Source organism: Phocoena sinus, chromosome 11 (genome assembly GCF_008692025.1).
Source record: "Phocoena sinus isolate mPhoSin1 chromosome 11, mPhoSin1.pri, whole genome shotgun sequence".
In the NCBI taxonomy this organism is placed as follows: Eukaryota; Metazoa; Chordata; class Mammalia; order Artiodactyla; family Phocoenidae; genus Phocoena; species Phocoena sinus.
In genome coordinates, this window is record NC_045773.1 from 83,453,702 (window position 1) to 83,477,462 (window position 23,761).

The 23,761-nt window shown below is 42.4% G+C and overlaps 1 protein-coding gene across 4 annotated transcripts in view; it reads right to left on the minus strand.

The window, feature by feature from the left end:
- Nucleotides 1-2,193: 2,193 nt before the first annotated feature.
- Nucleotides 2,194-23,761, minus strand: part of CARMIL1 (capping protein regulator and myosin 1 linker 1) — a 323,730-nt gene continuing 302,162 nt past the window's right edge. For 2 of the 4 annotated variants that reach the window (XM_032647357.1, XM_032647355.1), the window contains 6 exons: nucleotides 18,762-19,197; nucleotides 15,057-15,138; nucleotides 13,106-13,309; nucleotides 11,777-11,917; nucleotides 9,101-9,250; nucleotides 2,194-3,230 (listed from right to left, as the gene is read on the minus strand). In XM_032647357.1, the coding sequence (XP_032503248.1) occupies nucleotides 3,094-3,230; nucleotides 9,101-9,250; nucleotides 11,777-11,917; nucleotides 13,106-13,309; nucleotides 15,057-15,138; nucleotides 18,762-19,197 (1,150 nt within the window). In that variant the 3' untranslated portion in view covers nucleotides 2,194-3,093. The remainder of the gene's footprint in view (nucleotides 3,231-9,100; nucleotides 9,251-11,776; nucleotides 11,918-13,105; nucleotides 13,310-15,056; nucleotides 15,139-18,761; nucleotides 19,198-23,761) is intronic. The other 2 variants (XM_032647356.1, XM_032647358.1) reach the window with 2 other exon arrangements.

The window sequence follows — 23,761 nt, forward strand, 5'->3', positions numbered from 1 at the left end:
TTCCCACCAACAGTGTAGGAAGCTTCCCTTTTCTCCACACCCTCTCCAGCATTTATTGTTTGTAGATTTTTTGATGATGGCCATTCTGACTGGTGCGAGGTGATACCTCATTGCAGTTTTGATTTGCATTTCTCTGATAATTTGTATGTTGAGCATCTTTTCATGTGTCTGTTGGCAATCTATATGTCTTCTTTGGAGAAATGTCTGTTTAGGTCTGCCCATTTTTTGATTGGGTTGTTTGGTTTTTTGATATTCAGCTGCATGAGCTGTTTGTATATTTTGGAGATTAATCCCTTGACAGTTGCTTCATTTGCAAATATTTTTTCCCATTCTGTGGGTTGTCTTTTCATTTTGTTTATGGTTTCCTTTGCTGTGCAAAAGCTTGTAAGTTTCAATAGGTCCAATTTGTTTGTTTTTATTTTCATTACTCTAGGAGGTGGACCAAAAAAGATCTTGCTGCGATTTATGTCACAGAGTGTTCTGCCGATGTTTTTCTCTGAGAGTTTTATAATATCCAGCATTACATTTAGGTCTTTAATCCACTTTGAGCTTATTTTTGTGTATGATGTTAAGGAGGCTAAGGGGTTGGGTTCTGGCCCGGTTCTGGTCTTCAGCAATTTGGCTAAGGGGTTGGGTTCTGGGCTAAATGAGAGTCGGGAATGCAGGTTTCTAGTTGACTGCATATCTTAGGAAGAGCAGGACTCCAAACACAGCAGTGACAACCCTTGAGGGTCTGAAACCTCTATTTCCTTAGCGCCTTATAGAGTGGACATGAGGGTCAGACAAATAATCTAGAGCATTCTACCAAGACCTCTCACTGGGCTCCTTCAACAATCTATAGAAGGTGTTGGTTAATGTTCTTGCTCTGAAGAAAAAAGAGGAACAGGCAGAGAATGAACTCCAAATGGTTTCTACAGCAGGGCCACACCTGGGCAGTGCTTTTAATCTAGCAAGTAAGAAATGCTAAATCTTGGGCTTCCCTGGTGGCGCAGTGGTTGGGAGTCCGCCTGCCGGTGCAGGGGACGCGGGTTCGTGCCCCCGTCTGGGAAGATCCCACATGCCGCGGAGCAGCTGGGCCCGTGAGCCATGGCTGCTGAGCCTGCGCGTCCGGAGCCTGTGCTCTGCAACGGGAGAGGCCACAACAGTGAGAGGCCCACGTACCACATTAAAAAAAAAAAAAAAATACTAAATCTTTTCATGGCCATCTCAATTTAGGATTTGCACACTAGGGGTTGAGGACAGGTGCAACATTTTTGAAAAATCAGGGCTGCCCTGCCTCCTTAGATTTTCTGTTGTAATTTTTCCATACATTTTCTTTCACAAAAAAGAAATGAGTCATTGCTTTCCCATCAAGTTTGCAATATTTCCTCTGGGAATACTATTTTGCAAATGGAGAGTGTTAAAGTGGATCCTGAACAGAAGCTGGATCACACGGGGAAACAAGCCAGCATGGGGCAGGATCAAACGCATGAGAACATCTTTTCTACCACAGGTGGAGACAGGTGGAGCTCCCCATCGTAAATAACCAGGTGTCGGTTATCCTCTTCCTGGATTTTCAGTGGCCATTTTTTAATTGCAGTTTGACTTCTTTCCAACACCTGACACATGCCTGCCCAATTGCTGGCCAATGGGCTCTGCAAAGTAGACCCAGACCAACCAATGTTAAACTAAGGAAAAATACATTTGGAAGATCAGCCTGCCCAATGTAACCATACAACGAAGCGTCCTCAAAACAAAGTGATTCCTGGCTTTTTCAGCCCCTGTTTGGTATAACTGAGATGAGGTGTGAATTACTGATAGGCTGATTCGTAGTTTAGGGCTTGCACACGGCACCGGTAGGAAAACCATGGTCTGTAACTTAGGTGAAGACTCCCAGACCCCTCCTAGCAGTAGTCTGGCCTCATCTCACAGTGCCTTGGTATTTTCTGAGCGACTCAGGCCCCCACTCCATCATCTGGCCCTGTCATTTGGCCTGAGTGGTCTCTCTTGGACACTCATAATATAACCTTTTGATGAATTTCATCCTTTGGCCAAAGGTGAGAGGAGGCCATGGAATTAGCAAGTTGCATTTATTTGGAATGTAATAGGATTTTGATTATCTGGGAACTGTGGTCATTGTGGATTTTTGGAAAACAAAGTTCATCACAAGCCAATGCTCACTAAAAGAGTCACTGGAGAAAGTCACAATTCCACTTGTAAAATCATTTTATTGGTATAAATATACATATGCATAAAATACCTTCAGCGTGTAATGTAAGTGAATATTTGTGAAATGTCTTAAAAAGTAGTAGTTTGATTTTTTTTACAGGTGTCAAAGTATTCTCAATCACACGTTAAAAGCTAATATGCAGACAGAAATTAAAGGCCTTCAAAAAACACGAATATTCATAAAACCTCATTCCAGTCAACTATATACATTAATCTGGGCACATGGTAGAATCAGCCACGGGCCTTTCACTCGGTTCTTAACTTGCTTGTTGATGGTATCACAGAGGTCACCAGACCAAGTTAAAATGTTCAGTTCCACATCGGGAAGGAAGAAGTTCCCCATGGGAGAATGCAAAAACCATACCCAAGATCTAATATATATAATTTATACAAATTATTAGTGTGCTCTGTTAATATAATTACGGTGTGCAATTACATACATCAAGAATAAATTGCTCTATCAAGTCAAGTGCAGATTTGACACAGGTACGTGCAGCAGTACCCCAGGGTCAGCTGGATGGTGTTACTTGTGAGTTTGTGTCCAGTTACTTTGTTTACCTCCCAAAACTCATCTTACAGGGCAAACTGTAGCTGCCTCAGAGAAATTCAAGTAGGGCCCATGGGATAATTGCTGGCATTCACTGAAGGCATATGAAGAAATGCATAGAAATCAAATGCTAAGGGTTGGGAGAAGATCAGACATGTGCTTTGATTACCGAGAGATGGATCTGTCTCAGTTTTGGTGAGGGGGGGTGGGGTGGGGAAGGACAAAGGAAAAAGCACCAAGAGAAGATGCTTAGGAAGTAGGAAGAGGTGTTGCCCTTGGTTCCTCTCTGATGGCCAGCAAACGCACCCCACACGGTAAGACTTCTACGTGGGTGACCGTTACACAAAAATAAACTCTTTTTCTGCTTCTTCCCCAGAGTCACTGGATTTGCTGCCTTGCTGGCCATCTTTACTGGAGGACCACTGCTTTTGTTCTTGACACTCCTGGGCCTGCTGGCCCCAGCTTCTCCTGGACACTGAAACAGAAAGGCAAGGAAGTCATTATAGTTGATGAACAAGAAGATGCCAGTGGCCTGAGCAGTAATGGGGTGAGATGCAGGGGCCCTGAAGAGTGGGAGGGTTCGGGATGAACTTGCTCAAAAGCAACTTGCCAAGTACATGTCAAGACTCTAGACAGAAATTAAAAACAAACCAACAAAACAAAACAAAAACCCCAGTCTATGAGAGGGTGAGCCTCTCATAGATGTGGTTGACCATCTGAGGGCAAGGACCCCAGGAGGTGAGGGTGTGGGTGGGAGCGAAGGGAGAGGCCAGGAAGGAGGAGCACTGAAGCCACTGTGCCCCAGGTGAGCTCCTCAGTCACAGCTGCCCCCTCATGCAGCACAGGAAGCAGAGCCCTGAGGTGGACCATTTAGGGTTGGCCAGCCCTGCTTCAGGGACGGGTTATAAGCAGAGGCCCTAGTAATCCTTGTCAGGGTTTTCTATGTCTTAGAAAATTCAGTTTCACTCGCTAGGAAATGAATAGTCTTGTAGAGATGAATTAATACTGCCTATATTCAATCCTCTAGGAACCAGCCTCCAGGTAAAAGAACTGCCATTTTTGTTGCCTGTTTTGATCACATATAAATATGAAGGGTCTGCTGGGTCTCTACAAAGCAATGAGAGAACAATCACCGGACTGAGCCTTTGTGATGTGTCCTGCCAGGCGCTCTGTTGTTCACAGCTACGGGGTAGGTTCCATAAAACTTGGAATCGGGATTTAACCCAAATCTTTCTCCAAAGCCCATGTTCTTTCCAACTAGATCATAGCTTCACTGCTACTATACCTTGGGAAAGGTTCAGATGCCACACTCCAGCATGACTGTTAAGGGTTATTAAATATTACTCACCAAGTCTATTGTAGAGACACCACTTAAGCTAAAAATACCAAACCCATGCACTTTGTGTGGCTTGAAAGAGTACAGATACCTCACTACTCAGAAGTTTAAATGATCCAACCAGGAACATAGTCCTGGAAAAAGCAAGAGGATTCATTTGATTCTTCTAATCATTTCGATGTTAGCATTATGCTAAAAAAACTCATCTTGGCTAATCAAATGTTTACTCTGCTAAAGAATGGTGTTTCAGGAAGTGAAAGCTCATGAAACCTAATAGTCAAAATGCAAACATAATAAAGTACTTCTCCTGCCACTCCTGCTGTGGGGGCCAGATTCTGACCTCTAGACAATAAAAATTTAAGTTTCGTTAATTACATTAAATTGAAATTACTCAATTCTGAAAAGGATAAACTTTCAAATCTCACCATACAAGTAAGTAATTTAAAAAATTTTTTTGACTTCTTTTTACCCAACAGCTTTGAGCAAATTCTCAGATGGAGGGGAAAAGCAATGAAAAAACGATATATATTGATTTTTATTTTTTAGCTTGCACTGGGTAAAAAAATTAAATGTGTTTGTTTGGTCCTTTGAAAGTTGTTAACAAGCCAGGTTTTGGAAAAGTAAATAATTTTCTATAAATAGTTTTCTATAAATAGTTTGCCCTTTATCACAAAGCCAATTTGATAGTATTCCATAAGACTCAAAGTATTTAAGTTCTCAACTTGTGTATTATGAACAGGAGTTAATAGAGAAAATTTATAATATTTTCATCTTGAAATATTGTGCAATAAATAATGTAACCTCATAGCAGAGCATTACTAGTGAAAACTGCTAGGAAATTTTATTCATTCATTTTAAAACTAAAATAAGTATTACTCAAAAATTTCCAACACTACAAGCTCTAAGGAAGAAATAAGTATGGTGATGCATTGCTCATTTGTCTTCAGAACAAACATAATAGCTTTTATTCTTAGATTAAAACTTTTCATCCTTCCCAATATTTTAGGCTTCCTCGAAATCCCAGGTCTAACTGATGTTACACGATATGACATCAGACTACTCTCTAAAAATGGAGAAATTCATGCAATCAAATATGTTTCTGTCACAGATAAGAACCAAGAACCCTGGACCCAGGGCTAAGCGAAACTGAGAGAAATCCAACACAGGAATCTTCCCTGCAAAAAGTAAGATTGTCCTTTAGCCTCCATCCAAGTGACACTAGTATTTGAGTCCTCCAGGGATGGGGGGTGGGCGGGGGGCAAGTTAACAGGCTGGTTTCTGAGTTGGTACCAGTCATGAAAGCAAAAATTTTAATTTGTCCGACATAGTCACTGAGAGGAATAATAACATGCTCTTTCTGGGGGGCTGTCAAAGCAGTTCACTAGGGGTGGTGCCATTATCTAAACATTTATTCTAAAAATATTCACTGTCATTGATTTAACTCCACCAATTGTGAATGTGACAGTAAGTCTAGTACCAGGCTGACATTTTCTTTGTATCATAGGTAGAGGCACCTTTCTTGGATAGGAAAACTGAGGCATGGTGAGATCAAGGAACTAGTTGCACAACTAACTTTGAGTTTGGAAGCCAAAGCACACAGTATGAGTCCAGATCACTAGTGCAAACAACTTTGTAGGGGGGATGTTCTTTGTCAAGCTTGTTTTCCAGCCTGTAGGCAGCATTATTTGATCGCATGTGATTAGGATGTTAATTACAATTATATTGAAGTAGGTTCAGTATTTCTGAATTCAGACTCTTAGGCAGCCTGCTTTAATGTGTGAATTCTTACATTGAAGTAGTGCAGTAAAACAATCTAATTTCTTTTATACTGTATAAAGTCAAGCATTAAAGTGCTGGAGCATCTCTATATATGTGTCTGTACACATATTTATTACTGTTCCAGGTACTACTAAAATTATAAAAGATACCTGAGTAAGTAAACAGGCAATGTGTTCAACACAGACACTCCATGTATATTCATATCCTGTCTACAGCAGCGATAACTGGCCTAGAGAGGCTCAAATGTGAAATCTGTCATTCTTGAAGATGCTCTGATTTTGCGTATATATATATGCAAATACATATATATGGTAATTTTAAAGCTTCTGAAATGTGCATATAAATTCAGAATTACAGATTCATATAAAAATTTGAGCTTTTCTTCATTTTAAGCTCCACTGACCTCCGTATTTCCCAGGAGAAAACATGATGATCTTAAAATAGTACTCAGTAGTCGCCCTGGTTTTTAAATACTTTCTGGCAAGGGCCCAAAGTGCCAACCAACCATTAAATTTCTTTTGAAGAATTCACGTAGGGGTAGTAGAACCCAGATCTGGTGAAAAATGGGGAACAGAGCACTGGCTTACAGACAATAAGCCACAGCCAAATATTTGTTGGCTATAGGTTGAATTATGGAAGAAGCAAGTGATATACATAAAAGGAATCTCATAATAAGATGGCCTGTACAAATAGAATACATTACAATGCATACAAAGCCAAAACCAACTATTTTCTTCAAGAAAACAGGACATACGCTAATGAAAACATCACAGCTTATGAGTAAACGTAGCGAGGAAATGATATGAAATGCATATCACTTGATGCAGTTACAAGTACTACCAGGAAAAGAAAGTAAGCATTTTACCTGTCACATCGATATTAAAATAGCCACACAATTAAAACATAATAATCATGATAAAAATAGGTAGCATGCTTTGAGAACAATAGCCTCTGTTTCACGCATACATGATTTAGGAAAATAAGAAAGCTATTTTAGCATAAACAAAGCTGTTCTTAAAGAAGAGTACACACCGTGGTTTAACAGAATTGCTCGGCTGAATGCTATTTGTTAACCAGGAAACTATTCAGAAAGACTGCTACGCAGTTCTCAGGGGTGAAGACAAGTGCTGGGAATCGGCACTAACAAAACAGGATTAAAATATTATACATAAAATTACTTTAATTGAAGCTCCCATAAAAATTACACTTTTGGTTTCCTGTCCATAGTTCAAGAAATCAAGGCAGCAAAGCAAATCAAGATGGTCCTATTTAATTCCATCAAAATTTGATGCAGCCCATCACAAAGAGGTCATGAAAAAATCAGAGAGACACAGAATTTCTTGCCTGTCTAGGATTTGGCTTATCTCTGGCTTCATCTTAGTTTAACTCAGAGCCTCGCTGGCTGATCCATGTGGTACTCGGCAGGCGGGCTCCTCGTCTGTGTGTTGTATAAAGTGCTCTAGTGGCCTCTTGAAGAAGGAACATTACTTTGTATCAAGGGTGCTTTGTTACTAACAAGTGATATGAGTCAACTGATGCAATAGTTCAAATGTAAATTTCCAAAATCTAGAAACATCTATGTAACCTTGGGTGTCCTTATCAAAAGAGGCACTATATAGAGACAGAACTTCTGATTTCATATACTCTAAGAATTAATTCTCTCCAGAAAATAAGTGTCTTAGGTGTTCATTTATGTAATTTTTCTGTGAGTTGAAGACAACGGATTTTCTTAGAAAATCTCTTGCAGGGAAAAGAGTTACTGTAACCGTGTGTCTATGAACACACCTACCACAAAGGAAGTACTTTAAAAGTGAAGGACCAAGCTGGTTGGTTTCCTCTAGGGCAAGTGCTACTCGGCCCAGACAGAATGGTCCATGCGTATCTACAGACTACGGACTTTGCTTTATGTGGTGGGCATGTCCTTAACTCCACCCTGTCATGTGGCTAGTGTGCCCCAGGCCACCAGGCAAGTCAGAGTACATGGCTCATCCAACAGTACTGGCCAAGAAGGCTGATTCCAAAGGCTGTTGCTCGTGGGGGGCTGGTAGATGTTTTCTTTGTTGTTTTTGTGTTTAAATCTGTTGAGGAAAGTCCTCAAAGACAATAGTTCCTACTTGAGAAATCATAACTCACTGGGCTACTAAGCTCTAAGGTGGGAAAGGTTTATCATCAATAATCAAGTGCTAAAGTTTGAGAATGGTTTAGCCTTTTAAAGTAAAGGGAAATTATCCCTATTATAAGGTCACTTCCAGTGCCCTTCCCTCTTGAGGGATGTGGGGTTATGGCCAGACTGTGTGGCTGTGGGCACTTTATCCTTGGAGCCAAGACACTCATATGTTAACCTCGATAAAGTTTTACAGAAAGAAATAAAAGCCTTCTTCTAAGGGAAAAAGTCCCTTAAGGAAATTTCACATACCAGAATTTTATATTCTTTTTCTTTTATGATTCTAAAATTTCCTTTAAAAGACTTTTCAAGTCATATTTATAAAAAGTTATTAACCAGGGAGATGATGAATAGTCATAGAAAAGCCATTTCCTCTCTGAATCAGCAGTGCTTATTCTAAAATTTCCCATTGGAGACGAAAGCTGATTTAAAATGTCTCCTTTTTCTCTCCTGGGACTGTCCTCACCTGAAAATAACTTTACAGAATTTACTACAGTGTCAAACGGCAGAGAGAAGTTATTGAGTAACTGCTGTAAAATAGTATAGATTGTTCCTAGAGGTTGAAAAGTTAATTGGTACTTTTCCTTTCTTACTAAAGGGTCATAAAATGTCTGCTAAAAGATCACGTGCATCCTTCCCTAAAAGAGTGTAAGGTAAGGTGTTAGACCAACATTCTCTAAAGGGTAAACTGTGCTACTCTAAGAATTTCTGACCCCATCCCAGTTGAAATCCAAGAGAAGAGTAAAGAGAGAAAGGGAGAGAATAGGAGACATGACCCTGAATATAAAAATAAACCTCCACGATCACAGAAATTTGAAAGGACAAGTCACCATACTCCAAAGTAACTTGATCCTCCTCACAAGAATTTCTAAATTTAGATTTTTTAAGTCAATACTTTTTGCCCCCAATGGAAGGACCATCCTGTTGCCATTTAGAAAAAAAAAAACAGTTTATGAATAATCCCTGACCCAGCCCCAGGATAGAAGTTACTCAATTAAAGTTTGTTTTTGTTAGTGCCAGTTCATAAGCTTTGGGACAGTGAGGGATGATAATTGAAGACTCTAACCATTTGTTGGCTGTGACCTCCTGTGCCCAATTGCATTCACTTCCTCTTCTGCAATGGTGGAGTACAGTTTTGAAGGTCTTTTCCCTCTACTGGAAGGCTTGCCACTGTCATGATCTGAATGCCTTTTGTAATAATCTCCTCTTTGCACTACTGAGGAAAAGGGATTCATTTTACCCTTTGTAGTAGCAAATAACATCATGTTGACATTAATATTAAAAAATATTAATATATAAAACTTAAATATCAGCTTACCCACCCCACTTAAGATTCAAGGAACCTCCAGTGTTGGTCCTGAACAGATATACCATTATCTACAGAATTCAACAGCCAACATTATGGAAATGTCGTGCAAAATGAGGTGAGCGCTGAGTCTGCCCCCAAAAGATACTAATAAAAAGGCCCCCGCATTACCATTTCGATCCCAAGATGGATTAACGAAAGTCACATTCACTATGGAATAATCCAGAAGAATCACAGCCATTTACCTGTTTCAGAAATGAGTTGGGCACGCTAGTCCAAAGGGAGGCACAGAACAAGGAAATGAAGTAACCAGCATGAATAATGTACAAGAAAATAGGAATGAGCACAGCAGGAACATTTTTCTAAAGAAAAAGAGAGGGCTCACAAGGGCTCTCCTTCCTGGGCCAGCTTAGTGGACAAGCTGAAAAATAAACTGAAGTCAAAATATTACCACCTCAGACATTTACAGACCGTGCTCAGACCTCACCTAGATTTTCAGTCCAATTGCAGTATCAAGCGACACCATCAGAATGATCTCGGTGACAAACTAACTTATCCTGGATGCCAGAGGGGAAAGCAACGGTCTCCCCGGCTCTACAGTCTTTAGCTGGAAAGATGGGGTCACGTATTTGCTGCTGGGGGGAGTGAGGAAGGGAATCAAACGTCTATCCCTGAAGCTATGAAATGTTTGAGAAGCAACTCATTCATTCCTGAGTTCCTGGGGAAAGAACACCTGAATTTTTCAAAGCAGCAACGGGCACACCAGTATTTCACCCACTTCGTTAACTAGAGGCTCCATGGTACGTGCTGTACTCATGAGGCTGGTGGGTGGCTCTAGGCCTTGTCTGATCATATAGCCAGGCGTCTTAGAAAACATCATTTTTCAAAAATGTTAAGCGATTATTTCTTGTTCAACCTTCTCCCCCTTTCTTTTTAATCCTTCCATATTTCCAATGGCTTTTTGATGAGGTGAGCATTCCTACTTACCCCTACCACCCCTCCATGCCTCCCCATTTCTCTCCAACAAAATTCTCTCAGGCATTTTCAAAGCTTCCTTATGAGTAAAGATGCAAAGTCAGCAGTTGCAAAAAGAAGGGCAAATGAGGGGTGGGGCTGTGTGGTGTGAGTGGTCCTATCAGGGACACTCGCTGGCTCCAGTCTCTCTGACCTGGCACCACCGAAGTTTCCTCTTCCTACACCAAGACTTCCAGAGACCGTGGCTGTAATACCAAGCCCTGTATTTATTGATTACCCCGTGTGAAATGACCATAGGTGTCAGCCATTGTTCACGGCTTTAGTTTCTCTGACAGAAGTGGTTTGTCAGCTTTGGTCAAAAACCCCACCTTTTTAAATTTATAGCCAATAGGTGAGTGAAGCTTGTACCCACCAAGTAAATCTGCAGAATGGAGATGAGAAAGCAGGCTGTGTTATTTTTCATTCGACTCCCAATTAACAAAGACAGTACTCACAAACACTTTCTATTAACTTCAACCCAAGTCCATCATGAATAAAAGAAAATGGCCCAAGGGAGGAAGATGTCAGAGCGGTCAAAGAATTCTAAAGCGTCAAAGAATTCTAAAGCATCAAACAATAAAATAAAACCAAGCAACTCCAAACCACACTGAGAGCTATCTGGACATGGGTGACGATGGCTCCAGAATTTCTTTATAGGTGGGGCTTAGAGATGGCAATTACATTACACTTTATGAAGGACAGAACCCTAAAGGCAACTGTGCATTGAACAGAATGGGAGGAGTGGGGGAAAGACCTGGTGGGGTGCGGAAGACACCCCGAACACACCTTGCCTCCACTGATACCGACATTTGATCTGATTCTGGGAGATGAGATTCAAGTCCCGGGACTACCGTGTTCTGCTCCCACCTCAGCAAATTAGAAGGAACACACCGGTGCCATGATGCGCTGAGAGCATCCATGCAGATGACACACTTCTGAGAATGAGGCTCATCTGACCTCACGACTGAGCGAGCTAACAAGCCACAGGGTCTCCCAGGCCTGTGTGAGCCGCTCCTGAACCATAGCAACGGTGATTGACAACCAGGGGGAGCTCTTTTGAGCAGCGATGGGACCTAGAAACCTACAGGTAGCAACCAAATGAGTCACAAAACAATGTGTGTGCACTTCTAATACACTGGGAGTCAGTTCCGGAGCATCTAGAGATTACTATTACAAAGAACTTTGGGCTGAGTGTCTCCGTTACGCTTTCATTCCCTGTATATGGTCCTCCTTTAAGACCCAGTGTCACCAACAATGTTGAATCAAGTTTCTGAACAAAGTACTGCACTGGTTCCAAAATTTAATCCAAGGGACGCTGAGCTGACCGACAAACTCTAGGATATAAGCTGAGTCAAAGATTAATTCCTTCCGCTTGAAATGACTCTCCTTGCAGAGAGCTCACTCAGAGAAAAAATGTCTTACCTTCCCGGGAAAACGTCCTGGGACTGGGCTGTGGGCTGCCCTGGCTATCTCTCTCCTTGTCCGAAGGAACCTTTTTCAGGACAGGCGGAAGAAGAGCGACTTTAGGGGAATCCGGGCTGGATGGAGAGTCTGGGATGTCCTCTACGGAGACACAAAGACATGAATCAACCCGTCTCAAACTGGATTCCTAAAGCTATAAACTGGGTTAATCTTTAAAAACAAATGACTAATAATCTTTTAAAAAGCAGCAGAGAATTTTTCTGGACAAAAACTAGCTTCATAGCTCAGTGAAGTAACAGACAATAGAGAGAAAAATAATGAAAACTTATGAAGAGTTAAAATCTGCAGATGTGAATCTATCTTGCAGATAGCATTTCAATTTCAGAATTTCAGTGAGCTGGTATTTGAAAATGAGACTGTAAGTGAACTAAATACTCCCTCTGCCTCAAACACAAAGGCTATTTGATTCTCTTAAAATACGTGACAGTTATAACCCATTGTCTTTACCTGTTGTCAAATCCAGTAAAGTGGTCACCATATGTACATAACATATATTTGCGCTTTCAGGAGTGGAGGTGCACGTACCTACCATACTGAGATCAGTAAGAATAACTTAGAATCATGGACTCTGAGAACCAGAAAGGACTGTGGTGAGCACTGTACAACTGGAGAGACTGAATGACCTGCTAAGCTAAAAAGATGGCAAAATGGGTAGGATTAGAACTCTCGGCTCTTAATTCTAAAGGCTGTCCTGTTTCAGTCTAATTGAAAGAATTAACTGCATTGCACTCCTTTCTCTGCTCTATCACCAGCAAAGTAATTCTCAGTTTGGTGTGTGTGTGGGCCAGGCTGTGATATACACAGACGGTGGGGCTGTGTGCCCATGACATGCTATTTACAAAAACAGCCCCATAGTTTGCCAAGCCCTGTTCTAAACCCTAAATATTTCACAGGCTATGGCTATGGGATTAAAAAAACAGCAACTTATGCGTTCCCTATCTGTAGCCCTCATCCTTAAACTGTGGCCTTCTGAAGGGTCGGAGCACCAGGACACAGCTTTCAGAAAGCTACACCAAGCTCTGTCAAGGGGTCAGCACCCCACGAGGCTGCTTTATCCATCCTGCCTCCGAGCTGTAGCCCTGAGCGCAAGGACAGTCCCTGAGTGGGTGACCTCAGCGCTGAATGAAGGCACCCTTCAGCCTTTGTCACTCTGGCAGGTTTCTCACGGCCCCTCCCACACACACGCCTCCTCCAGGTTCACCAGCCGCCCTGGAAACCAGCTGTGGAGGCCCGGTCGTGGTGTCACTTCCTGACCAGCAAAACCCTTACCAGGCCGCGAGGCGGTTCTCGGTTTCTGCGGGATGGTGGGCCGCACCGACAGGCTGGGTTTGGGGGACTGCAGGAGGGGCTTCGGGCTGGTGGGCCTGCTGGAAAAGCTCCGGGACCTGGAGCCTGCCTCCACCTTGAGCTCTGCTTTGGTGTTCTTTTCTGGTGTTCCCAAACCGAAGCGGTTCTCTGGATGTACTTTAGGCACTTTTAAAATGAAAATGAGTACAAAAAGCACTTTACTGTAAAAATCAAAGGTGAAAGAAACCAGTCCTTTGAAGGTAGAAGTCTGGTGCAAACTGCTGTAATGGTTTCTTGTCATTTCTCATCAGGTATTTTATTTAATTGAAGTATAGTTGACTTACAATATTATATTAGTTTCATGTGTACAACATAGTGACTCAATACTTTTATAGATTATACTCCATATAACATATTATAAAATATTGGCCATATTCCCTGTGCTGTACATTACAGCCCTGTATCTTATTTACCTTGCACCTAGCAGTCTATACCTCTTAATCCCTATCTTGCCCCTCCTCCCACCCCTCACCCCACTGGTAACCACTAGTTTCCTTTCTGTATCTGTCATCAAAGATATTTTAGAACAGGAACATGCTATTCTAGCATGTTTTTAGAATCAGAACACGCTGGTGGAAGACAAAAATTCTTGCTAGAAAAGTGGTGAATTTGGTGGTGCTCTTCCGATCACCCTCGACTATTCCAGAGATGACAAGCCTCATATTTAACAGGGTACATGTCCATACAAGTGTATAGGGGGGAGAGCAGGCCTCAATCCATTTGAAGCCATCAGATCTTCCTTAGATCTGGCACGAGGTACAGGTCCAACCAACCGCAGGTGCCTCCGTTCTGGAGCACAAACAGGCTGCAGGTCCCGGGAGAGGAGCGCTGTCCTGATGCCCAGAACCTCAAGTCTAGTGAGAGCCACTCCAGGAGCATCAGCTCATGCCCCGCCTCCATAGCTTTTGCTGCCATAATTATCCAGATAAGAGGCAAAAAAAAAGCCAGTTGAACATGAGTTTTAGTCCAGCTCTTACCTTATGAAGATGCTAAAGCCAAACACAAGAACGTCAAACAGTAAAATGAGGTAATTCCTGCACAATTTACAAGTTACTCGCCAGTGTGCATCTAAAGTATCTTACTCTCTTTCTGCACCTGAAAAGTCCGAGGGTCAAAGGAAATCGGATATTCAGGAATATTCAAGCTGAAAGAAAAGAGCATCCCCTCATGGCAGTTAAAGGGCCTCCTCCCATATACCATGTATGGCCTATTTTTAAATCATCAGTAAAACAGAAACAGATTCATAGATACAGGAAACAAGCAGGTGGATTCTAGAGAAGAAATGGGTGGAGGGATGAGTGAAATTAGGTGAGGGAGATTAAGAGGTCCAAACTTCCAGGGACAAAATAAATGAGTCACAAGGATGAAACGTACAGCATGGGGAATACAGTCAGTGATTTTGGTATAACTTTGTACAGTGACAGATGGTACTTGACTTATCATGGTGATCATTTTGTAATAGAAATATCAAATCACGGTGGTGTGCACCTGGAACTAACACAGTGTTGTAGGTCAATTATACTTCCATAATTAATTAATTTAATTTAATTAATTCATCAGCCACGATGAACAGAACAAGGAGATGAAGTAACCAGCATGAATAATGTACAAATGCCCACAGTTTAGGAGTTCTTCTCAATGAAGTCTCTTCCCTTTAGGAAACAGGGAAAGGTGCCCTGCCCAGGTGCCAGTCTACTATGGTGGGAGGTGTCGGGCAGGTGAAGGGCTGTGGTCTTTTAGGTGAGAGCTGAGAACATGTAACACAGAGGCCCATCCTTGCTCTCCATCTTTATTTGCCTTCTGTCAATCACATTTGATGCATGGAATCAGACCGTGTTTTTCTTAAGGGGGTGACGGCAATGGCCTGACTTACCTGCCCCACCTCCATCCAACCGTTCTGTGCTGCTCAAGGCCAGGCTGGAAGAATCCTGGGAGATGGCATCATTTCCAAGTTTCTAAAAAATTCAAGCGCCCCGCCCCAAAAGTGCGTAGTTTTGTAAAGTGTAAGAAAAAGAACAAAGCAGATAATAACTGGCAACAAATAATGGCTCCTTAACTCTACTGTCATAACACTGACTGTGTCCGACCTCCCCATCTCCCTGAGGCTCTGCTGCTGAGACAAAACCATGAGAGACATGCTCTGTTCTGTTTACAACCAGGGCTCTGGGGTCCAAGGTGCGGCCAGTTCCCTCAGGATGCTCCCCATGGACAGAGGGGCGGGGCCACAGGGAGCCAGTGGGCATGGTGCCGTCTCTTGTTTTTCTGATTGAACACCTAGGCGGGCTCTGCAGCCCCAGATGCTCCACTTGATGGGGGCACTGATACTCTAATTGTTTCCAGGACCCTCTCCAGATTGGGTTCCACTGATCTAAAAGCAGTGGAAACCCTCCCAACCTCAGTGTACAAAATAGGTAGGAAGGGGCCTGAAACGGGAGGGTCTTCCCTGCCACTGAGGCAGAAGCACTACACACACGTCTATAGTTTAGGAGGCAAGTATAAATAGGTCTGAATTAATTTTTTTTAAATCTGCAGGTGGGAGGAGTTTATGATGGCAAAGACAAGGAAGGTGAGATGGCGAGGGAGGAATCAGCCTCTGCTTTATGGGGCAGGAAGTCCACAAGAGCGTGAGGCATTTAGATACAAAAAAGATATGAAAAAAGCTAGCGTTTGCTCAGTGATACCTGAGAACCCTATTGGCAGAGATGACCCACATCTGCCTCCCGTCTAAAAAAACAAAAAAAGCGGGGCGGGTGGACCAGGAGGCATGAAGATTCCTAAGACAGTTCGAGCTTCAGCCTGCCGGTTCCTGCTCAACTCACGCTTCTGACAAACCTAAAAGTATCTGCTGCCAGTTCCGAGCTTTAAATTGTTTCCGATGATACAGGAGAGATGATCTCAAACACAGTTGAGATCTGCCTCGTTACAATCTGCCACAGCCGCGCATCCGCCGCCGGGAGTGCCAGCTGTGTCAGGAGGGAGCGGGGAGCGTGGCAGGAGTGCCGAGGAATTTCTCAGCGAGCCTGTGCAAGTTCCACTTTCACTAGTGGTGGTTACTGAGGTCTCAGAGGAAGTGTGTACACAAGTACCACAGCGAGAACGGCACGTTATTTGACATCATTATGGAAAAGTGACCCCAAGGAAGGGAAGCCCCGTGCCAGGGGCAGCACGTGGAGCCCTCTGAGCCCGGACACAGGTCCGCAGGGCCAGGGGCTAACCATGAACTGCCAGCCAAAACCAGCAGGGGGCGCTTTACCCCCCCAACCCCCAAGCCGTCTAGAGGCTGGGCCAAACCGGTCCTCAGATGCAGAGTGCCTGACCTAGCCTTTTATAGCTTCTTAGAAGGCAGGGGCGTGGGTATCCAAGCTCAGATAAAAATGATAAAGTGGAGTATTTAAACAGGGCCAGGAATGAAGAGAAGTTAAATTTGTGCCCTGAGCGCCTTGCTTAAGGAGAAACTGCCTTTTAGGCTCATGCAAGTGCAGGGCTGGCATCTGAGAGTAAGGGCCTCCTTAAATTTTATACCCTGGGTGCCTCATTTGCCTACATTTAAAATCTAATCCTAGGAGTTGTTTTCGCTTTTTCCTTCCAGGCTTTCTGAGGTAGTTATACATCCCCAAAATGCCTGTGCGGGATGAGGATGAAATAACCTGAAGTCAATTGTCTCTGAGTGCAGGCAGCTGACGAGGTGGCCCCAGGAGAAAAGATGTGGCAGCTGAGCTTTCAATACCTGTTACTCTCCTTTGTTAATAAATAATAAACACCACTTTCATTTTCACAGTTCTTTCTGTGAAAATATATGTATTTTTTAATAAATACATATATTAAAAGTAAGTAGTGTAGAGAGAATTACTCCAGACGAAAGTGAAGGCTATATATATATATACATTCACACACATATATATAATATATATATATTATATATATATATTTATCATAGTATATTCACTTCTGGTGCTTATGTTGCTAACTTTATAGGGAACACAGTCATGGAATTTTAGGGGAAAATATTCTAAAACTCATTTTCAAAACCCGTTCTCATTATTTTATAGTTCTGATAGAACACCCTTAACTGGTTCCAATTTTAAATACTAAGGATTTTTATTCTTGTTTTAATAGACACTAGATGGTGCTCAAAGATCATTAGTGTAAGTCTTGAACAAATTAAACCTTAAGAATTTTGTCACTTGGAGCCAGTTTATCGAATCCAAAGCACCTGGAAAAAAACCCTCCAACACTTCTCATCTTTCTACCAGAAGGCTGCTATTCATCAATGGAAACAGTGATAAAAATAAACCGCTCATTAGTGAGAACAGCACATCCCTTGTTGTAAGGAAAGTCTATGAAACAGATTAAAATGTAAACATTTCCTTGGGTGTGTGACTCACCAGTGATGTGGTCACAGTGTTCAGAATTCTGACCAGTGAGGCCACAACACGCCTCCCATGTTAACAGAGTGTAGTTTCAGCCCCTCAGCTCTTCTCTGCGGCCTAATGAGTGAGTGAGGAGGGATGTGTGACTAGAAAATTGCTAGATAACGACGGTGCTGGTGGAAGAACTACGGTGAACAGCTGTAAAATCATGTGGGGTGCAGGATTTAATGAAAAAATAATCAGTTGTTTAGAAGTAATATAAAACAGCCCTGCATGTCCTGGTAAACAGTTAACCATTTACTTTCTGAAAATCAAGGTTTCACTGGGATGAACTGTCTTATTCTGATTCAAATAAAAATCGATGTGCAATTTTCCCTTCATTGGAGAACCCAGTTTTACAAACATAAAAGAGCTCAGGATAGTACACAGAAACCAAAACCTGGGTTAAACACATTAATCTTCGTGACCACAATAAGGATACAGTCCTCAAGTAGCTGCAGGAAAAAACAGAGGTAAAGGGAGGAAAAAAAATTACGCAACTTATATTTTGAAAAGTTCAAAAGTAAGTAATGCGTTAAGTCAGATTTTGGGGGGACTCAGCAATTCTTAAATGATAAAGTGCTTCTTCATAATAGACAACATATCTCAGTGGTCAAGTATTCAATTAATTCTAACAGAATACTCTGACTTTTAAACTTGGAATTTAGCAAGGAACTTTCAGGTTTGGAAAAGGACACAAATTCTGAAATAACTGAAAAACAGATCTCCCTTGATATAACTAGAATCTGGTTTCAGTAATTTTATTTGCCTCTGTCAACTTTCCTATCTCCAGTCACCCTCAGGTCTCCGTTTGGATTCAACAGACAGTCTTTCCCCGGAGTGGGGCATGTCCCTGGCACAGCTGTCACATGTTTCTATGACACGCACAGGAGCCCCTGAGCAGGTGAGACAAGGCCCGTGGGACCTTCAGCCACTGCCTGACCTTCCCAGGCTGAGGCTCTCCGGGAGACCGTGACCCTCATGCCAGTGGGAAAACATGGGAAGACCAGGCCCTCTGGTCTGTGTTCCGGGTTCTTTAGGAAAAAGTCATGTTTTCGGATTTTTATTTAACCCACAGGTTATTTTTCTGTACCTGTCTTGCCCATAAAAACCGAGTGGAGACAAAAACGACAAAGGCAACCAAGTCAAAACAGACCCTCCTCCCTTACCTTCAGTGAGCAAGCAGCCTTGGCTTTCATCTCCTGCTTGGCCTTCATCTCCGCCAGCAGCCCACTGCCCATCATTTGGACCCTGTACCTTCGCCCTCCTTGGGGGCTGCCCTTGCTCTCACTCCGGTCCACCTTCCCCACGTCTTCCCCTTGACTTTCTTCTAGGGAGTCAGGTGTTTTGATCTCCTCTACCCGATCAGCACTGCCATTGTGCTCGGCTGGCTTCGTGTCCTTCCTGGGGGTGTCCACAGCTGGACTTCTGACTCCTGCCTTTGGACAGGAGAGTTCTTCTGTCATCAAGACCGTTGGTGACCGCTCAGGCTTGGTCCGGGGTTTGATTAAGTTGAGAAAGCCACTTTTCCGAAAGTCTCGCTTTTTCTTCTCGTCTCCTCCTTCACTAAGCTCATGGGACTCTGAGCCTCTTGCTGACCCTCTCCTGTGATTCAAAAGAACAAATCCTGTTGGGTTTACTGTAGTTAAAGCTCCAGCAAGAATCAGTCAAAATAGAAACAGGGAGATTGCTGCTTATACGGCAACCATTCTGAAGCATTTAAAAAAAAGTTGACTTTGGAAATAGGAATGTCGAATATCATCATATCCACACAAATCAACAACGGGAATCGACGTGACTGGGAGGACTGAGAGCAGAGTGGAGTTTATGTTTAAATGCTCCAGAGAGCTTCCAGAAAAGGTGGCTCCATCCAAGACATAGGTGGGCGATGGACTGCCTTATTTAATTTGGCGGGCCCTGGAAGGGCCAGATTTCCCCTTAATCCCCTAAAATCCTTCCCTGGTCATCAGATAACATCTGAAATCCCGCCCTAAGTGCTCAAACCAAGATCCGGATCCCTGCTTAAAATGTAATACCACTGAAAGAGGCAACAACATGAAAAAGCGGACAGTAAGCTTTGGTAGAGGTTTGTCAGGAAATGGATGGGGAGAAAGTGTAAATGATGTGGGTTGAGTGGGAGGTATCATCACTGCCTTTCACTTAAAGCTGGAAGGATGAATACCGGTTTAGCTCCTTGAGTCCCCGGGAAAATCCCAGTAAGGGATTGAAAAAAAAAAAAAGTTCGGAAGCCACAATAGTTAGGACTTAATCTGGGAAAGCTGACCTCGAAAGCACTAGTAGGGGAGGCCCTGAAGCAAATGGATTTCAGGTGAAGGGGAGCAGAATGTACCACCCCGAAGTATGCCTCTTCAGTACAGGATTATTTGAGGCTGATTATTTTTAAGGAACAGCAGACACAGGAGAAGCCCTGAAAACAGAGTAGTTACCTTTCTGTAAGAGAAATTTACATTTCTAAGGAAAATCTCCATTTGTAAGGGTGTATTCCTTTCAGTACCAGGAAAAATAGAATCACTAAATCCCCAGAAATGTATCATGGAGAAGGTAGGGACTTAAACCTGCATAACGACCTTACCCTTGTTTATGTGGTTCAGGATAACCTCCCCAAACTGTCCCCAACCTCATCTTTCTTCTGTCTTTAGCTGAAGATGGTACTTAAGGTGGTAGTGTGGGCCACTTCAGGGAATTATTGTTTCCCTTGGGATCTCCCATGTATTCAGGGGGTATACATGTTAATAAACTCCGTGAAACAAGAATAATAGAAAAATGTGACAGCATAAGTGGAAGACTCAAGGTTGGAAGATAAGACTGAGGAAATCGCACAGAAAGTTGATGGGGGAGACTAAGAAAAAGAATGAAGAAATAGAAGAGAAACAGTTAAAAAAAACAAAACTAGTGGGTTAATAGAGGATACAATAATGGGAGTTTAAGAAAAAGAATATAGAGCAAAAGCAAAGAAATTTATATATATATATATATATATATATATATATATATATATATATATATAGAATTTTTTTTTTTTTTGCGGTACATGGGCCTCTCACTGTTGTGGCCTCCCCTGTTGCAGAGCACAGGCTCCGGATACGCAGGCTCAGCAGCCATGGCTCACAGGCCCAGCCGCTCCGCGGCATGTGGGATCTACCCGGACTGGGGCACGAACCCTCGTCCCCTGCATCAGCGGGCAGACTCTCAACCACTGCGCCACCAGGGAAGCCCAAAAGCAAAGAAATTTAGAAGAAATAATTCACGAAAAACTCCAGAACCAAAGAATATAAATTCCCAGATTGAAATGGCTCATTAGTGCCTAGCAAATGGGTTTCAACAAAACAAAATCAAAAAACCCACACAGAGGATATCATCATAAAGTGTCAATACACCAGGAGCAGAAAGAAGATCCCAAATGCTTCCTGAGAAGAGGAAAAAAAGAACAAGCCACAAACAAAGGATCAGGACTCAAAATGACACTGGATTCTTAGAGCAACCAGAAGCTTGAGGATACTGGAACCAGGTTTTCAAAATTCTAAAGAAAAATGGGTTCCAATCTAGAGTTCTATACCTAGTCACACTATTTAGCAAAATGCAAGACATACGCATTTCAGAAACTCACTTCCCGTGCTTCCTTTCTCAGCAAGCAAACCGAGGAGGTGCTGCACCAAACAGAGAGTGAAGTAATAAGGAAGACGACGACCGGGCCAAAGGAAACAGGAAAGACACAGGAATGAGCGAGGGGAGGCCCCCAGCAGACAGCGAAGGGACATCCCAGGAGGACAGCAGGGGACGAGGCCTACAGGTCACCCTGGGGCGATCAGAGAGCAGTGAAGGATGTGCCCAGGAAGATGAAACTGAGAAGACTTGAGGAAATTTATACCTCTACTGGAGACTTAGGAGATATGTCAGAGATAGGAATACAGAAAACTAAGCAAATGCAAAAGGAGACAATTGTTAACTCCAGGGAGAATAAAAAGTTGTATAGCAGATGAACCTATTTGCAAAGCAGAAACAGAGACACAGACATAGAGAACAAACGTATGGACACCATGGAGGTTGGGGGGGATGAATTGGGAGACTGGGATTGACATATATATACACTACTATGTATAAAATAGGTAACTAATGAGAACCTATGTCTAGCACAGGGAACTCTGCTCAGTGCTCTGTGGTGACCTAAATGGGAAGGAAATCCAGAAAGGAGGGGATATATGTATACGTATAGCTGATTCACTCTGCTGTACACAACACTGTAGAGCAACTATACCCCAACAAAAATTTTAAGAGAAGAGTTGTATAGGAAAGGAAATGTAATCGTACCATACTGTATAACTCAGCTGTGAATACTTACATGCTTATAATGAAGTAAACATTAAACACTGATGTAACCAACAGTTACGACATAACTAAATAAGATGGCAGGAAGAGGAAGTGTGTGTGTGTGTCAGTTTGCCTGCGTGCATTTGGTGGACAGAAGGGTCGGACTGTGTAAGAGCTAAAGTATCATCCTCTATATAGTAAGAAGCCACGGTTACTATTTAAAACTGAAAAATAAGAAATAGCAACAACACCAAAAAAGAAATATGGAAGCAAAATCAAAAGTAAACGGCTAAAGGAACAGGAATTAATTGCCCTGGGGAGTAGGGAAAGAAACCGCCCCCCCGCCTTTATTTGTTAATAAAAAGCCTTGAAGAACACCTGACATTTTAAACTATGAAGAGCACGTGTGCAACTCTGACTTTCAAACTTCCTTCATACAACTTGATGGTCTGACCTGCGCCTAGACCTCTACGTAACAAACTGACAATGATCTGGTTTTATATAACAAAATAAAACAAATCACAACTTTTAGTAGATTCCATCATTATTTGACAAAAACTGATGTACGTAGTTCTGTGTGTGCACTTGGACATGAAGAGAATCCTCCTAGAGCAGTATCTTTGTAGAAAGTGGGTTTTATACCTTATAAAGTTTGCCCAACTTTCATTCAGAGCCTATTAAAGAAAGAGGCAGCTTTAAGGGCAGAGGACATCACACTGGCGGTGACACCACAGACGATCTAGATCTAACGCGCACAGATCTCTCCACTAACTCAATTTCCAAAGTTTGGGAAGAGGAGAGCCTACAATTTTATCTGTTTATACAGATACAGGCCAAAGACTGTCTTGATTCATTAAACCAATAGTGACTGAGGGCAGATGATACATTACGGGCTGTGTCAGACACTGAAGTTATAATGAACGATAAGACCCAGGCATTGTTTGTCCCAGGCATTGTTTGTGAAGAACAGCATCCTTTGGGAAGAAAAGACTTGAAAGCCAGTCATCAAGAAGGATTTTCCCGTTTGGCTCAGTTTATGCTGGTATTGCTTGAATCTTTTGTGCTGAGAATATGTCCATCTATCCCCCACGCTGTAAAAAAATTAAAAACCAAACAAACTCTGGAAGGATTCTGTTGCCCTAACAGATGTGTGCAGAGGATGGAAAAAAAAAGGGGGGGGGGGTTGACTCAGCACTAGAGAAAGAGCAATTAATTTGGGGGGTTGGGGGTGGAAGGTGGGGGAGGAATAGTCAAGGCTTTCCCCTGACTAGAATAAATGACATTTATTTTGAATAAATGACATTTACATTGGATCTTGAAGGAGAGGAGAATAGAATTTTCCCTAGTATGCCAAGCTTCAAGTGTCAAAAGAAGACAAATGATTGGATCCTAAAGCTTATAACATTAGGTAAGTTATACTGGTACGGACAAAAATTTAACTTATTCCCACCTCACCATCCTGCTAAGGCAAGATAAGGCACATCAATCTATAGAACGGACTAGCTTCTTCCTTCCCGGTGCCTGGCCTGTTCACCCTCAGCTTATCAGGATGGTTACATTCGTTCTTGAATTTGATATCTCAAGGTGAAGAATACTTCACAGACACAAATCCATATTCAGAGTGTACTTGGGGATGGATCTGCATATAGTTGGGGATTAAGTAACTTGGTACAAGTCATGCTTAAAGGCTGGAGCGTTTCAAGTTAAGCTCTTAATAAAAGTACTATTGAATTGTCTTCTAAGGAAACTCCATGTTGTTAATAAGAAAATACAGAGAAAACTTTTTAGAGGCTAACTCTGAAGGCTCTTCACTAATTCTGTTGTCATTCTGACACTGTCT